This window comes from Apium graveolens, chromosome 5, assembly GCF_009905375.1.
Source record: "Apium graveolens cultivar Ventura chromosome 5, ASM990537v1, whole genome shotgun sequence".
Taxonomy (NCBI): domain Eukaryota; kingdom Viridiplantae; phylum Streptophyta; class Magnoliopsida; order Apiales; family Apiaceae; genus Apium; species Apium graveolens.
Genome location: NC_133651.1, coordinates 19,266,959 through 19,279,271, shown reverse-complemented (window position 1 = coordinate 19,279,271; position 12,313 = coordinate 19,266,959). Strand labels below are relative to the sequence as shown.

At 36.6% G+C, this 12,313-nt stretch overlaps 1 protein-coding gene across 1 annotated transcript; it reads left to right on the top strand.

The window, feature by feature from the left end:
* The first annotated feature begins 9,972 nt into the window (after positions 1-9,972).
* On the top strand, positions 9,973-11,650 carry LOC141723575 (uncharacterized). Its single transcript, XM_074525412.1, has 3 exons — positions 9,973-10,267; positions 10,366-10,835; positions 10,987-11,650. The coding sequence occupies exons 1-3, from the start codon at positions 10,189-10,191 to the stop codon at positions 11,545-11,547; spliced, it is 1,110 nt and encodes a 369-aa protein (XP_074381513.1). The 5' UTR covers positions 9,973-10,188; the 3' UTR covers positions 11,548-11,650.
* Positions 11,651-12,313: the final 663 nt, after the last annotated feature.

Here is a 12,313-nt window from a genome sequence, read left to right as displayed (position 1 = left end):
GTCTGACTGGATGATCATTAACTGCTTCTATAATGGTTTGGGTGCAACTTCTAGACCCATGCTTGATGCAGCATCAGGTGGAGCCTTGTGGGCTAAAAGCTATGATGAAGCTTATGAATTGATTGAACTGATGGCTGCTAATGAATACCAGAATCTTTCTCAGAAACTAACTCAAGGCAAGGTAGCAGAAATTCTGAAGGTAGATGCAGCTACTGTTATAGCTGCTCAGCTTAAGGCTTTGACGATGAAGGTGGATTCTTTGGCTAATTATGGAGTTAATCAGATCACTAGTGTCTCTGAGCTTTGTGCTGGTGCCCATGAGACAGAGCAGTGTGCTATTTCTAATGAATCAGCTCAGTTCGTGAGCAACTTTCAGATGTCGCAGCAACCAGCTCCAGCCACCTATCATCCTAACAACCGCAATCATCCTAACTTCAGCTGGAGAAATACTCAGAATGCGGTACAACAGCCTTATCAGCAGTATGCATCAAAGAAATACAACCCTCCTGGTTTTCAGCAGCCGCAATACGCACCAAGACAACAACTCCAGCTACAACAATCTAACGAAAAATCTGAACTGGAAGAGTTGAGGCTCATGTGCAAGAGCCAAGCGGTGTCAATCAAGACCTTGGAGAATCAAATTGGGTAGATTATCAATGCCTTGCTGAATCGTCAACCTGGGACACTTCCTAGTGACACTGAAGTCCCAGGCAAGAAGGAAGCTAAAGAGCATGTTAAGGCAATCACATTGAGGTCTGGGAAGGTTGCAACTCTCGAAAAATCTCAAGTTTCGGAAGATGAAGCCGTGGCTGAGGAAGAAGTGTAGAAGGAAGCAGAAGTGGAACCAAGGAAGACTACTGTAGAACACACTCCTCCTGAGGCTGCAGAAGAAAAAGCTTGATAAGCAGTTTGAGAAGTTTCTAGAGGTGTTCAAGAAACTTCATATCAATATACCTTTTACTAAAGCTCTTGAACAGATGCCTAGTTATGCGAAGTTTATGAAAGGTATTCTCTCTCAGAAAGTGAAGCTTGATGACTTAGAGACCACTGCTCTCACGGAGGAATGCAGTGTTGTGCTGCAACAGAAGTTGCCTCTGAAGCTTAAAGATCCCGGAAGCTTCACTATTCCTTACACCATTGGGAACTTGATGTTCGACAAGTGTTTATGTGATTTGGGAGCTAGAATTAACTTGATGCCGTTGTTTGTCTTCAAAAAGTTGGATTTACCTGATCCAAAGCCTACTTATATGTCCTTGCAGTTGGTCGATCGCTCTATTACATATCCACGAGGCATTTTGGAGGATGTCTTGGTCAAGGTGGACAAACTCATCTTTCCTGTAGACTTTGTAATTCTGGATTTCGAGGAGGATAAGAAGATTCCCATAATCTTTGGAAGGCCATTCTTGGCTACTGGCCGAACCTTGATAGATGTGCAGAAGGGTGAGCTTACCATGCGAGTACTGGATCAGGATGTGACTTTCAATATATTCAATGCCATGAAATTCCCGACTGAAAATAAGGAGTGCTTAAAAGTAGAGTTGGTCGATTCTTTGGTTACTTCAGAACTTGATCAAATGTTAAGGTATGATGCCTTAGAGAAGGCCTTGTTGGGGAATTCAGATAGAGAAGATGATGAGCAGTTCTAATATTTGAATGTTTCTCCTTGGAAGAAAAGGCTGGATATGCCTTTTAAATCTCTCGGAATGTCCTAACTGAAAAATGCTGAAGGGCGACTCAAGCCTTATATTGAGGAAGTTCCTACATTAGAGCTTAAACCATTGCCTGAACACTTAAGATATGCTTTTTTAGGTGATGCATTTACTTTGCCTGTTATTATTGCATATGACCTTTCAGGTAGTGATGAGTAAAAGCTCTTGAGAATTCTGAGAGAGTTCAAATCGGCAATTAGATGGACTATGGCTGATATTAAGGGAATCAGCCCTTCTTATTACATGCATAGAATTCTGCTAGAGGAAGGTTGCAAGCCTACTGTTGAGCAACAGAGAAGCACTACACCATAAAATACCTATTGTAACACCAAAAAAGCGTTGTATTAGGGGGTAAATATGTTGCTCTTGCCCCACTTTTAAGCTAAGGTAACATTTTCTTAAAGATAGGTTTTTCAATGTTGCCTTAGGGGTCTAAGCTAACATCTCCGGTATCTAAGGCAACATCGTATTTTATGTTACTTAAGCTTGCTATTGCAACAGAAGGAGAGATCAGTTGTAACTTATTTTTTATGTTACCTTAGAGGTAAAAAAAAAGGTTTAAAAAGTGGGACCCATAGTGGGACCCATGTTGTGTTGACATGGCATAATGATGTGGTATGTGGGTCCTACTTTTTGGTGGTATCATTTTTATTCCTAGGGTAACACTTTAGGAGCTACTATCACATTTGTATGTAAGCTAGTGAAACATTTATACAGCCTCTTGTAACACTTTATAAAATCTAATGTAATACTTTAACCAGAAAAAATTGAAAATGTACTGTTGGAATATATACAATCCCAAAATACCAAATCATTAACGCGACAATACAATTTATACAAACCAACCAAACTGATTACCAATCACAAAAGAACGAAGCTAAACTACTTAAACAAAATGGAAGGCAGCCATTCACTCATCATGATTCCTCAGGGAGCATACCATCTATGCTAGTTTGGTGGTATCATCATCATCTTGCTGCTTAACGTTAACCTGCATTTTACATCAAAATAATAACTATAAATACTCAGATGAACTAATTTAATATGCGAGATGAATGTAGTATCTCTTTACCTTTAGCATGGAAGTATCCACAGTAACTTCCGCAAGCCATGCACTCATCACGATTGCTCGGGGAGCATACCATATGTGCTAGTTTGGTGGTGTCATCATCATCTTGCTGTTTAACCTTTTTCTGCATTTTACATCAAAATGATAACTATAGATACTCCGATGAACTAAGTTATTATGCGAAAGAATGTGACATCTCTTTACCAAAAGTCCACTAAAGAAATAAATCACAAAGGAAGATAAAAGAACAAAGGACAGACTTTATTCTTTGCTTCTGGTCTAAATCAGCATATTATGGTACATAATATTGTACATACTGGTAAATAGCAGGAGGCATTAAGACATACATTTTCAGAATCGGCACTCAAAAGCCGTTGTTATAAATAAACTCCTAAAATGTTGTTCTGTAATCAAGGTAAATAAATTTTCAGAATCAGCACTCAAAATCCATTGTTATAAAAAAAACTCCTAAAGGGTTCTTCTTCCTTCAAGGTAAATTTTAAGTTCTAATAGATTACAAAAAACAGGAACTATATAACATCGATAATTAATTTTAGTGATTTTTATTTAATTTTTTCTTGGGGGAAGTAAATTAAAGAGGTATTACCGCATAGAGCGCCATCAACTTGGATTTGTTCCTCAGTATTTGAAGAACTGTTCTATACGTCTCCCACAAAAACTTAAATCAACATAACTCGTGATCAGATCGATCGTTTCCTTTTTCACCACTGACATAACTCAACATCAGATTTTCAGTCCATCCTTTACAAACCTACCCATTCTCATGTCCACACAAAGCTCAATATACTTGAACATAATCTTCTCCTGCGCTTTCTGCCATGCCCTGTACCTCTTCAAAGTAATCAGATCTTGAAGAGACTGCCAAGAATCCTGCTTCTGCCTCAAAATAATCAATTCGGCACAGTCAAACACCAAAGATCATTATAACAACATGATATACTGATGCCAGGATCAAGAATGATAAATGTTCATTATTGCAAAGAACTGTGGCTCATGTTCCAGTAAAGGCACCTCCAGCGCAAACACCTGCCCCGGTGAAAGCTTCACCACCAGCTCCAGCTCCAGAGGTCAAACCACCCATTTTTACGCCACCATTTAAGGCTCATATAGTCTTGCCACCACCTACTTCTGCACCTCCTCCACCTCCAAGAAACACTAAAGGTTGCCTACATGCAAATAAGATTACATTTAGATAACTATTATAAATAATATAAGTGAAAGAGTTTATTAAATATAAAATTGGTTTTGGTGCAGAATGTTATCCACCATGTTTGGTTAGGTGCAAGTTACATTCGAGAAAGAATGTGTGCCTGAGAGCTTATGTTACATGTTGTGATAGATGCAAATGTGTTCCTCTAGGGCAATATGGTAACAACGAGAAGTGTGGTAAAAACATAACTTTGACATGGAAAAAAACCTGATACAGTACTTAGTTGCTCCTGTGCTAGTTAAACTTCATGATCAGAGGAACAAACTGATTCCTTAATTATCTTTAATTACTAGTATACTATAATTAACATGCATATCTAAGGACATTTGCTTTTACTGTATCAGGTTTTTTTCCATGTCAAAGTTATGCTTTAAGTGCCATATTTCGTTTTACAACAGTGATTTATGTTTAATGAAAATGATTCTGCATATTAAGGCCTATTATTAATTAACATTCCCTGTTATTAAAAAAGATCAACTCAAAGGATTGGTAGTCCATAAGAGTGGTAATCGCTAATCATTTTAAACTATAAAGTAGTGCCAGTTGACATTAGTTAATGATACTTGAATATGTGTAGAGAGGTCTAAACTAGTCAAACTATTTTGTGAGGTTTTTCAGTAAAATGGTTAAATAATATTTGCAGTGTGCATTATGTACAAATATAATCCATGTACATACCAAGAAACTGAAGATATAACTAATTGCAATGGTGTGATATCGACCGAGATATGAATCAGAGACAAGAGCCCCAACAAGAGGCGAGAAATTGGTAGAAGCACTACAATAAAGATAAAGTTTTGTCCTTGTATTAATCCCATCATATAATATTATATCAAGTATAATATCATGTTTGACACTAGCCCATAGCTTGCAACTTTCTCAAATGCCTCATTTGTTGTTTTATCATCCCACAAATTCCAAATTCTAATTTATCAACTCAAACATAGAATACTAAAAATTTTAAAAACAAAAACACATATAAAATAGATTAATTGTTTAGATCGAACCTGACACGCTCGCCTTTGTCTTCCTTTGACCTGCTTCAGCTCCATTGATTCTATTATGGAGACAGAGAACCCAAAATCTAAAACCCACAATCAAGATCTAATTGAATCAAACTGAAACTCCAAATCGAAGCTCAAAATCCTAAAACAAAATCGGAGAAGGCTTATAATAAAAAAGAAACATTAATTAGATGATGTTTAAAAGAATAAATTGAGTCAACTGAACTCAAAACAGAAAATGACTAATTTGAAGAACTTTAACAAAAAGTATCGACCCAAACCCTAATTTGACGAAAAAAAATAATGGGTGTGTGACATAGTGAAAGATTCAGAAAGAGTTAGAGAAATAGATCGATTAAAAGGAGTATAATGACAGAGAACGAGAAAAGTAGAGAGATTAGAGATTAGCAGGAGAGAGAGACAGCGAGAGAATGGAATTAGAGAATACAGAGAGATAATTGAAAAGAGTTAGAAAATTTGGGCGGTTTTTATCCCGCCGTTCCCCAAAATTATCCCGCCCGTATGAAAGTTTGGGTGTTCAAAATTTTGGGTATATTTTTTATTATTATAATAAATATAATTCAAATAATTACATCTTAAAGTTAAATTAATTATAATTACGTACTCTATTATTTTTATAAAACTTCATATATTTAAGTTTTAAATTTTTTTATTTGTAAAAGTTGCATATCAATGCTTTCATTAATGAGGGGATATTTGTGCTATTTTTATTCTTTATAAATAATTATAGTGAAAATAAATTTATTTTATATTTCTAAAATTTAATTACTTTAAATATTATTAATAATTTTTTTAATGTTATTATGTTAAAAATGTGTATACCATTGTGTATATTATCTATTAAATTTATATATCACCTAAAAATATTGGTCAAATTATTACTTAATCTTAAAAAATGTTATATTTATGTTTTAATACTCTAATGTAACACTTTGACAAGAATGTTGTTAGCTACAACACTTTCTACCTAATGCAACACCACGTTTTGGGCTAAGGTAACATAAAATCATAATGTTAAATTAGCTTATGAGTATCATATCTAAGGTAACATATTAAGTAACATTTTTTAGAAGGGGCGTTGCGATAGGCCATATATGATGTAGTGAAGGCTCAATCTGATAATGAAAGAAGTTATGAAGAAGGAAATTCTCAAGTGGCTAGATGCAGAGATCATCTATCTTATTTTTGACAGTTCTTGGGTGAGTCCAGTTCAGTGTGTGCCGAAGAAAGGAGGTATCACTGTCATTGCTAATGAGAAGAATGAGTTCAACCCTACTCGAACAGTCACGGGGGTGGAGAGTTTGCATCGATTACAGGAAGCTGAACAAGGCCACGAGGAAGGATCACTTCCCTCTTCCTTTTATTGATCATATGCTTGATAGGTTGACTGGGCATGAGTACTATTGTCTTATGGATGGCTATTCTGGTTATAATCAGATTTGTATAGCTCCATTAGATTAGGAAAAGACTACCTTCACTTGTCTGTTTGGTACTTTTGCCTTTAGAAGAGTTTCTTTTGGGTTGTATGGTGCACCTGCCACAATTCAGAGATGCATGATGGCTATCTTCTCTGACATAATTGGTCAGAATGTGGAGGTGTATATGGACGATTTCTCTGTGTTCGGTGATTCTTTTGACGAGTGCTTGCAAAATCTTGGCGCCATCCTTAAAAGGTGTATTGAGACCAATCTAGTTCTCAACTGGGAAAAATGTCACTTTATGGTGCGACAGGGCATTATTCTTGGGTACAAGGTCTGTAGTAAAGGTCTTGAGGTGGATAAATCCAAGGTCGGGGATCATTGAAAACCTTCCTCCGCCAATCTCTGTTAAGGGATTCCGCAACTTTCTTGGTCATGCGGGTTTCTATAGGCGGTTCATTAAGGACTTCTTAAAAATCTCTAAACCCTTGTGCAATCTTTTAGAGAAAGATGTTCCTTTCAAGTTTGATGATGAGTGTCTTGCTGTTTTCGATATCTTAAAGAAGAATTTAATCACGGCACATGTCATAACTGCACCTGATTGGAATGAGCCTTTTCAGATGATGTGTGATGCAAGTGATTATGCAGTTGGAGCAGTTCTTGGGCAGAGAAAGAACAACATATTTCATGTGGTCTACTATGCTAGTAAGACCCTCAATGGTGCTCAACTGAACTATACTACTACTGAGAAAGAACTCTTAGCCATTGTCTACGGTTTTGAGAAGTTTCGATCTTATTTGTTTGGGATGAAGGTGCCCAGTTTTCACTGATCACGCTGATATTCGATATCTCATCTCGAAGAAGGACTCGAAGCCTAGATTGATTCGATGGGTTCTTTTACTTCAGGAATTTGAGTTAGAGATCAAGGACAGAAAAGGTACTGAGAATCAAGTCGCTAATCATCTCTTTTATTTGGAAGATCCAAGTACAACATTATGAACTACCTTGTGAGCAACAGTATGCCTCCAGACTTGTCTTTTCCCGATGAGCAATATTAAGACATTAATAAATGAGTCTTTTCCCGATGAGCAGTTGTTTGGGGTGAAAGAAGAAGAACCGTGGTTTTAAGATATTGTGAACTACCTTGTGAGCAACATTATGCCTCCAGACTTGTCTTCTGCTCAAAGGAAGAAGTTTATTCATGAGATAAAGTGGTACATGTGGGATGAGTCATTTTTGTTTAGGCAAGGAGCTGACCAGATCATCAGGAGATGTATTCCGTACAGCGAAATGGGGGGGGGGGGATCTTGCGAGACTGTCATTCGACTGTTTATGGAGGCCATTATGGTGGAGAGAAGACAACAGCTCGTATCCTTCAAGTAGGATTCTTCTGGCCTACATTATTTAAGGATGCGCATCAATTTATTTTGAAGTATGATCGATGCCGGCGGGTTGGTAATATGTCCAAGAGGGATGAGATGCCTCTTAATGTGCTTCACGAGGTTGAAGTCTTCAACGTTTGGGGAATTGACTTCATGGGGCCATTTGTCTCATCTTACAATAATCAGTATATCTTGTTGGCGGTTGATTATGTCTCGAAATGGGTGGAAGTCAAGGCTTTGCCGATAAATGATGCAAAGGTAGTGCTTAATTTCTTCATAAGAAGATGTTCACACGATTTGGGACTCAAAGAGTCATAATCAGTGATGAGTGATCACATTTTTGCAATTACAAATTCAGTGCTATGATGCAAAGATATAATGTGAATCATCGTATTGCTACAGCCTATCATCCTCAGACCAATGGTCAGCAGAAGTGTCTAACAGAGAGATCAAGCGAATTTTAGAAAAAGTTGTATGTCCATCAAGGAAGGATTGGTCTTTGAAGCTGGATGAAGCTATTTGGACGTATCGAACAACATACAAAACTCCGCTAGGTATGTCACCGTTTCAGTTGGTTTATGGAAAAGGATGTCATTTTCCTGTGGAGCTAGAGCACAAAGTATGTTGGGCTTTGAAGAAGTTAAACCTTGATTTGGATGCAGGTGAAAAGAAAAGAATGCTTCAATTGAATGAACTCGACGAGTTTCGGCTTCAAGCATACGATAAAAACAAAATGTATAAGGAGAAAGTCAAGAGGTGGCACGATAGGGGTCTAGTGCTCAAATCATTTGGGCCGGGGCAACAAGTTCTTTTGTTCAACTCTCATCTCCGTCTCTTTCCTGGAAAGCTGAAGTCTAGGTGGTCAGGGCCGTTTGTTATCAAAACTGTGTTTCCACATGGAGCGGTGGAGATTTTTGAAAATGATCTAGGCCAATCGTTCAAAGTGAATGGACATAGGTTGAAGCATTACTATGGGGATACGGCACACGGCGAGGTGGTTAGTGTCGTTTTATTGTCTACTTGATCTCGGGAGTCTACGCCAAGCTAGCGACGTAAACCAAGCGCTTCTTGGGAGGCAACCCAAGTTTCTTGTAAATTAGTAGATAGAGGAAGAAGAAAACAAGGAGAAAAACACAAAAAAAAACAGAAAAGAAAAAAAAATCTAGTTCAACTACAGAAGTAAGGTGCGCCCAAGCTGAGAAGCGGGGCGGCCGCGCTGATTTGTCAGTAAGAGCGCGCTTTCCAGTAACACAGCGCGCCCACGCTGCCAGACGGGGGAATCCCCGTGGGAATCCCCGTTCTACCGGAGATCAGTAATGAAAATAATCTCCGTTTCGGATTCAAGCTGTGTTCGGGGATCAGGAGCGGGGATCCGAGACCCCGAAGTGACTCGATGCTTATTCCTACAAACAATTCCAAATGTTTTTGTTGTGATGATATAATTTTGATTTTTTTATTAATTAGGATCATATAGTTTTCAATGAATATCTTATCTCAAAATTATCGGGTAAGTTAAAATCGAACAGTACGATAAAAAATAAGCTATCGCCACTAAAGTTATCTAATACGCTCTAATAGTATGTATAAAAAGGAAATAAAAATAAGAAAATTTAGTGAAAAATTAAAATAATCATTTATCATATTTTAAAAATTATTTCTATATAGATGCAAACTCATTCGAAATAATATTTCAATATATATGGAGGCTCGTGCCTCGCACCGGGTTTTACGCTCGATGCAGTATTATCAATATTATTATATTAAAGACGAAATATTAAAAGTTTGGTTGTTGGTCGTTGGTCATTCTATTATATTTAAAATAGGACACTTAATATTATATTTAAAACATGACACCTAAAATTACTCGCCTATCAATTCTATTATATTTAAAATAGGACACTTATATTATGACACTTAATATTATATTTAAAATAGTACACCCAAAATTAATCGCCTATCAATTCTATTATATTTAAAATAGGACACTTATATTATATTTTTATCTATACTATTATACTAAATATATACTAGTATATATAAAAAAAGAATAGATAGATGGCTTTTCCCGATCATAACCGGCCCAAATTGCAATTTTCTCATTTGTATCCAAGTAGGCCCTGTAACTTCCTAACGGCTACTTTCAACCGGCGTCTTTAATTACAGCTTCAGCTCAACACCACCTTCTCTCTAACGGTCATATTTCTTGTCTGTCAACCCTGAAATCAACAACTGGCTTCTCCTAATATGATTATATATATACACATTACATTCATACATTAATAACCTCTCTCTCTCTCTCTCTCTCTCTCTCTCTCTCCCCCATCTCTCTCTCTTTAAGAATTCAAGAAACTAATATGGAGACTCCATCATCAGCAAGAAGAATCACAAGATCAAATCTTTTTGCTGCTTCGAATAACACAATACCCGTCTCAAGTAAGTTCAGTTTATCCAATTTTAATGCATTTTTCTTGTTACACACAAATACATAACAAAATTAGACTAATAAGTAATTACTGGTTTCGATTTTGCAGCAAATGATCAAAATGGTGTATTGAAAACAATGCAAAAAAGTGGAATTAAGCAGCAAGATCGATCAGCATTGTTCGATATAACGAATGATTCTCCGATTATTGGATTAGCAAAGGGGAGTTTGAGTACCCCTTCATCAGGGTTTTCGAAAAAAGAGAGTGTGATTAGTAGTCAATGTTCTGATAACAATGTTGGGAGTACTACTCCTGGTTCTGGCGAAGCGTTGTTGAGGAGTCAAGTGAAGTGCCTATTGCAGAAAGTCGAAGAAGAAGGCGAGATTTTGAAGTTCTCATTGGAGGATGTTGGAGGGCCTTTTGTTCATCTTAAAGGCCTTCTTGCTAATTCTCCGATAGCTCTTATTGCCCCAACTCCTACTAATACTCCTTCTGTTTACGGAACTCATGGCCTAGAGAAGATTGCATTGGTTTCGGGTATTTCCACTCCTGTGCTAGAACAAGTCTCCATCACAAAGGTTTGTTTTTGTGCATTTTTTTTGTAAAGGCCTTTTTTACATTGATCAGTGTATGCAAGATTGTAATTTTCTTGAATTTGATATTTTTTATTGTTTATGTCAAGATTGTATTTTTCTTGAAATTGAGGTGTTTTGATGATTTGTTTAATAGATGGTTACGGAGATAATTGAAATGCAGAAAAAGAAGGAAGAAGAGAGTTGGATTACAAGGTCTCTGCTATTCGATTTCTGTGAGAAATCAGAGGTTTCTTGTAATTCATTGGATTGTGTGTCAACTATGACATCTCAAGGAGGCAGTGCAGAAAGTAAGGCCAAGTTGTATACTGGTGATGGTGATGATGATGATGATAATGCATCTATCTGGTCACTTCAAGTCAATGCAAGTTCCAAAGACGAAGAAGATGCTGATGATGATGTTGAAGTAGGGTCTGGTTATTATGCTTATGACTACGAAGGAGAAGAAGAAGATTTTAACGATGATGATGACGCGGAGTCGGATGAAATTTGTGAAGGGTTGAGCAAGATTAGTGTAAATGGCCTTAAATTCAGTGGAAAACATACAAAATTCGTGTATGACAGTGATGATGATGAGCTTGCTGCAGAAGAAGAAGATTGCAGTGATGTGGTTGCGGATTCTCCTCAGGGGGTTTTGCGCTTGAAGGGTCTACCTACACCGAAAGGAAAGCATTTACGGTTCCCTTTAGAACACTGATTTAGATGTTGGAGGGGCAACAGAGACGTTGCTTAATTTTCTGTAACAATTGGATTCAAATAATTTTATGCCTTAACATAATTTAGATTGAAGTTATTTGCTATTGTTATATTTTGACGACAAAATCAATATTTAAACTTATCTGAATCACTAAGGTGAAATCATACTATTTTAGGCATTAGTAGATTTTAGTGATACTCATATGCATATAGTGAAGTTAGATTTTAAAAAAAGTTAACCAATTCACGGGAAAAATTTAATTAAAAATATAGGGAATTAGATGAAGTTGTGTGTGACAGGGTATATTTAAATCGGACGTGGTGCAGTTTGTAGTTTGTCAAACTCCATGCAAACCAAAGTTCAGAAAGTAAAGAACAAGAGCCTTGAAGTGTAATATATTTTCTCCATAATGGTTTACTAGCCTTGAAGTGTACTTGGTACTGTTGTATTGTACAAGATATTGGTTACATAAGAGGCACATGAAACATTGCATTAAACTTATTTTACAATCCTCCTCTCACTGCAAAATCTAACAAGAACAACTTATTTTAGGGTTAAGTATCAAATTTACCACTATAACTAACGAAATATCAAATTTACTACAGAAATATCAAATTTACTACAGATTAATTCGGGATATTAAATTAGCCATTTTTTACACAAAATTGGTAATGTTCGGTAATAAATTTGATATGTCACTAATTTGATACCGACCTAAAAAGTGGTCAGCTTGGAACTCAACAACTTGAAAGTTGAAGTTGTCAAT

Bases quoted from the DNA above. Each gene is read 5' to 3' on its own strand.
- LOC141723575 (XM_074525412.1), top strand. From the start codon at position 10,189: ATGGAGACTCCATCATCAGCAAGAAGAATCACAAGATCAAATCTTTTT. The intron at 10,268-10,365 runs GTAAGTTCAGTT...TCGATTTTGCAG, and splicing joins TAACACAATACCCGTCTCAA to CAAATGATCAAAATGGTGTA. The intron at 10,836-10,986 runs GTTTGTTTTTGT...TTTGTTTAATAG, and splicing joins AACAAGTCTCCATCACAAAG to ATGGTTACGGAGATAATTGA.